The sequence below is a fragment of the Egretta garzetta genome, unplaced genomic scaffold (assembly GCF_000687185.1).
Source record: "Egretta garzetta isolate BGI_Z169 unplaced genomic scaffold, ASM68718v1 scaffold316, whole genome shotgun sequence".
Taxonomy (NCBI): Eukaryota; Metazoa; Chordata; class Aves; order Pelecaniformes; family Ardeidae; genus Egretta; species Egretta garzetta.
In genome coordinates, this window is record NW_009259971.1 from 313,801 (window position 1) to 317,399 (window position 3,599).

Here is a 3,599-nt window from a genome sequence, read left to right on the forward strand (position 1 = left end):
GGGCCTGCGGCCGCACGTGGGGGCTTGGGGGTGCTCAGGCCCGTTGGGAAGCTGTAAGAGCACGTGGTGTTTGCCACCAGCCGGTCCCGTGTCGGTATAGGGATCCCTCCCAGGGGTACCTGCCGAAACCAGCTGCATGCTGGCTATGCCACGGACTCCTGGAGGTCTGTGAGCTCTTTCAAGGAGCCTTTAAAATGTGGCTGAGAAAAACAACTTCGCATACGCAATGCAATTCTCCAGACGTATGCGTTTTCTGTACCTCCGACCTGTGCTTCCACTGGGAAATACTGGGGGTCTACACCCCAACAGATGCTGAAAGCCTGGGGGTTACACCGCCCACAACTGGGTGCTCCCCCCTTAAAGGGTGACCAGGGATCTCCCCGGCAGCTGGGGGGCGATGGAGAAGGTGGAGGGCTTGGGACGCTGCTGTCACGTAGGTCTGCATGGGACTGAGCTGCCCGGGGCCTTGCTGGGGACACTGGGGGAATGAGGGCTCGGGGACTGGCCCCAGGAGCGCGGACAGGGATGCAAGGGGAGGGGGGGGTCAGCCCCGGCAGGACGGTGTTGCTGAAATCGGCTGGAGCGCCCATCGGGGCTGCTTGCGCTTTTGTTCTGACAGTTCTCCGGTGCCAGCCGCCTGCAGGAAGCCATCGCGACCCTCATTCCTGCCGGGGTGAGTGACTTGTGCTGGCGCCAGGGTTTGTGGAGACCTTGCCAGGTCCGAGCCCACCCGAGGGATGCTCCTGGACGTGCCTGGGTGCTGCCGCTCGGTCTTCTGCTCCCCATCCCTGGGCCACGCTGAGCGTGCCCCACGGCCGAGCCGTGCCAGCGGAGCTCGAGGCTGTAGCCCAGCTTCTCCTGCTCCCTAGGCAGAGGGACATCTCCTCCGGCAGAAAGAGCTGATGAGTGCCTGGCATCTCCCCTCGCCTGGGCACCCCCTCATGGCCTTCGCATCCACCTTTGCTTCCTCCGCCCCTAGGGTGCCAGCCTATGCTGCCGGACCGATTTCTCTGTGAATTCGGCTTGTCCAAGGCCCATGTGACCCTGGGGGAGGCCCCACAGGGTCATGGGGCTGAGGGGGTCAGCGTGTGGGGCGCAGCTAGCCACCTCCCTGTGTCCCCCATTCCCACAGTGCTCCACCTGCCGTGGGCCCAGTCCTCTGAGCATTAAGCTAACTTTGGCTGGGAACCCACTCATCCTCTTGGAAGAAAACAAAGCCACCGTCGAGCTTTCGGCCATGATCCAGGTGTTCATTAAGCGTTTAGACGGAACCATCCTCAACCTCCTGCTCCTGAAGGCTGTAAGTGTGGGTGTGAAGACCTCAAACCGCTGGGGAGTGCAGCCAGCCCAGCGGCGGGCAGCTGGGACGGGGGCATCTCCACGGGCTGATGCTCTCCCCATCCGCTTGCAGGACCTCAGTCTCAACGCCCACGTGTCCATTGCTGGAGGCAGACTGGTGCTGGGCCTGTCCCTGGGCAGGTAGGCTCTCCCGAAGCGGACGGGGGACACGCTGGCTCTCCCGGAGCTGGGGGCACAGGGCCAGTTTGCTGGGAAGGGGCTGCGGTTCATCAGGGACGCTCCGCGTGCCGTGCTGGCCTGTCCCCGGGTGACCCTGGCCGGTGGCAGAAGGGACAGGAGGGTTGCACGACCGGGGCTGTGCCCACGCCGGGCAGCGCTGCCCTCCTGCGGGCGGGTGACGTCCTCTGCCCGGCAGCGTTGGCTCTGGAGCCGCTGGCTTCAAGTGGTCTTCAGCGTCCGTAAACCAGACATTTCATTTCCCGAAGGGGAGGATTCCATACCTGGGAATTTCGGGAAATGAAAAGTGGGGAAGTTTTGGGAGACTGGGGGGAAAGCCTGTGTCAGTTTGATATCAAGGAGAAGCGAGGCAACCTGAATAACTGCAAGGCTGTCAGCCTGACTTTGAGCCAGGCAGTCGTCCGAAATGTCCGCGGTTGGAGCGGAGCGGTGAGGGAGCCAAGGGCAGCGCTGTCGCTGGTGCCAGGCAGGGTGCGATGGAAGGGTGGGAAGCATTCCCCGTCGCCTGGGCTTGGAGGGTTTCCGGCCGTTTAGCTTGTCGAAGAGCTAGTTTGAGGAGCAGCGTTGGCGTAGCTGGCATGCGGTGATACAGGGAGTAGGAACGCATCGAAGGGCTTTTGGTTCAATAGACAAGGATATAACGAGGTCCAGTGGAGGTGGAAGAGAAGTCCAAAGTGGAAGTAAAGCGTCCGTTTCAGCTATGGAGACGGTTGGGTGCTGGCGGTGATAGATGGGCGCTGAAGCAAATGCTCCAGAGCTCGCGATCTTTAAATCGAGACCGGATCCTGTTTCCAGAGGCTCTGCTCTCAGCCAGCCGGGAGCTGGCTCCTTTCCCAAGGCGATGACTAGGGGGGCGAGGGAAGGGGGAGCCCGGGGCTGGCGTGTGCCCCGTGGCAGTGCCGGTTCATTTACGAGCAAATGAAAATCAGGTGAAGCTCTTGGTGCTGATCCTCTGCTTTTATTTTCCCGTTTTCTTTTCTCTCTTGCCCGTGTGGCAGTGCCTGATTTCTGTGTTCCAAGGCTGCAATCCCCGTCGGGTTGCCCCCCGACCCCTTCCCCTCGGGCCGAGCTGCGCTGCCCGAGGAGGTGGCGGGGCCCTGCGCGCTCTGGCCGGGCACGCAGCGCCTGACGCGCTCTTTACTTTGCTTTCCCCGCAGCACTTCCCTCGCCTTGGAGTCGTCCGACGTCGGCATCAGCAACGTGAGTCTCTCGTACCAGCCCGGGCTTTGCTGGGCGGGCAGAGCGCCCGAGCGCGGCTGCGCTGGGGAGGGAGCTGTGGGATGCTGAGCCGTGTCCTGGCTGCGATGGATTGCATCTGCCTGGGGTCTTGGTCGTTGGCTGCTCTGCTTTGTAGGTCGGGGCAATTCTTCTTTTGCTGGGGTTTTTTTTTCCTTCCCTTCTGCTTTTTCTAATAACGCCCATGTCAAGCCCGATGCCTGTGTGTTCACCCCGGCTCGGGCAAAGCTTGCATGGAGCTCCAGCAGGAGCTTTACCTGGTGGAAGGTTTCCCAAAGGAAGGCCAAGATGCAAACTGAAGAAGAAAAGTAGATTCGCTTTAAAGAAAAGAGGGACCGTGTGTGTCAGCGGGAAGCGATTTCCAGTCCCGCAGTGCCGGGCTGTGCTTGCCGCGCCGTGTGCCCGGCAGTGCCACTCACGCGCTTGCTCCTTCCCTGGTTCAGATCTTGGACCTGAAGCCCCACTGCAGCAGCCTGCTGGCAGAGACGCTGTTGCCCCTTATCAACGGTAAGGAGACCGGGCGAGCTGGGCCGGGAGCACTCGGCGGCGGGGGGGATGCGTGGGCATGACTGAAGGCTGGCAGGGAGGTTGGGGCGGTTCAAGGTCTGTAATGCCCCTGCTGAGGCTGTAGCTCAAAGTCCCAACCTTCTTCTCACGCCATCCACCCCAGCTTCAGTCCTGAGGGCCCTGGCACCAGCCAGCAGCGGGGAACGTAGGGAAAACCAAAAGACGCCGTGCGTCGCGGTGCCGCAGTCGTCCGTGCCTCCGGAGCAGCTCGGCTCCCTTCGCCCTCCCCCGGGGCTGTATTGTCATGGGGGGGGGGGGGG

The 3,599-nt window shown here is 62.2% G+C and overlaps 1 protein-coding gene across 1 annotated transcript in view; it reads left to right on the forward strand.

Moving 5' to 3' along the window:
* LOC104127636 (BPI fold-containing family B member 4) overlaps positions 1–3,599 on the forward strand; it is an 18,019-nt gene that overhangs the window by 8,337 nt on the left and 6,083 nt on the right. Inside the window, exons 9-13 of the mRNA XM_035895834.1 lie at positions 620–673; positions 1,133–1,300; positions 1,412–1,479; positions 2,694–2,736; positions 3,216–3,279. Coding sequence (XP_035751727.1) covers positions 620–673; positions 1,133–1,300; positions 1,412–1,479; positions 2,694–2,736; positions 3,216–3,279 — 397 coding nt within the window. The remainder of the gene's footprint in view (positions 1–619; positions 674–1,132; positions 1,301–1,411; positions 1,480–2,693; positions 2,737–3,215; positions 3,280–3,599) is intronic.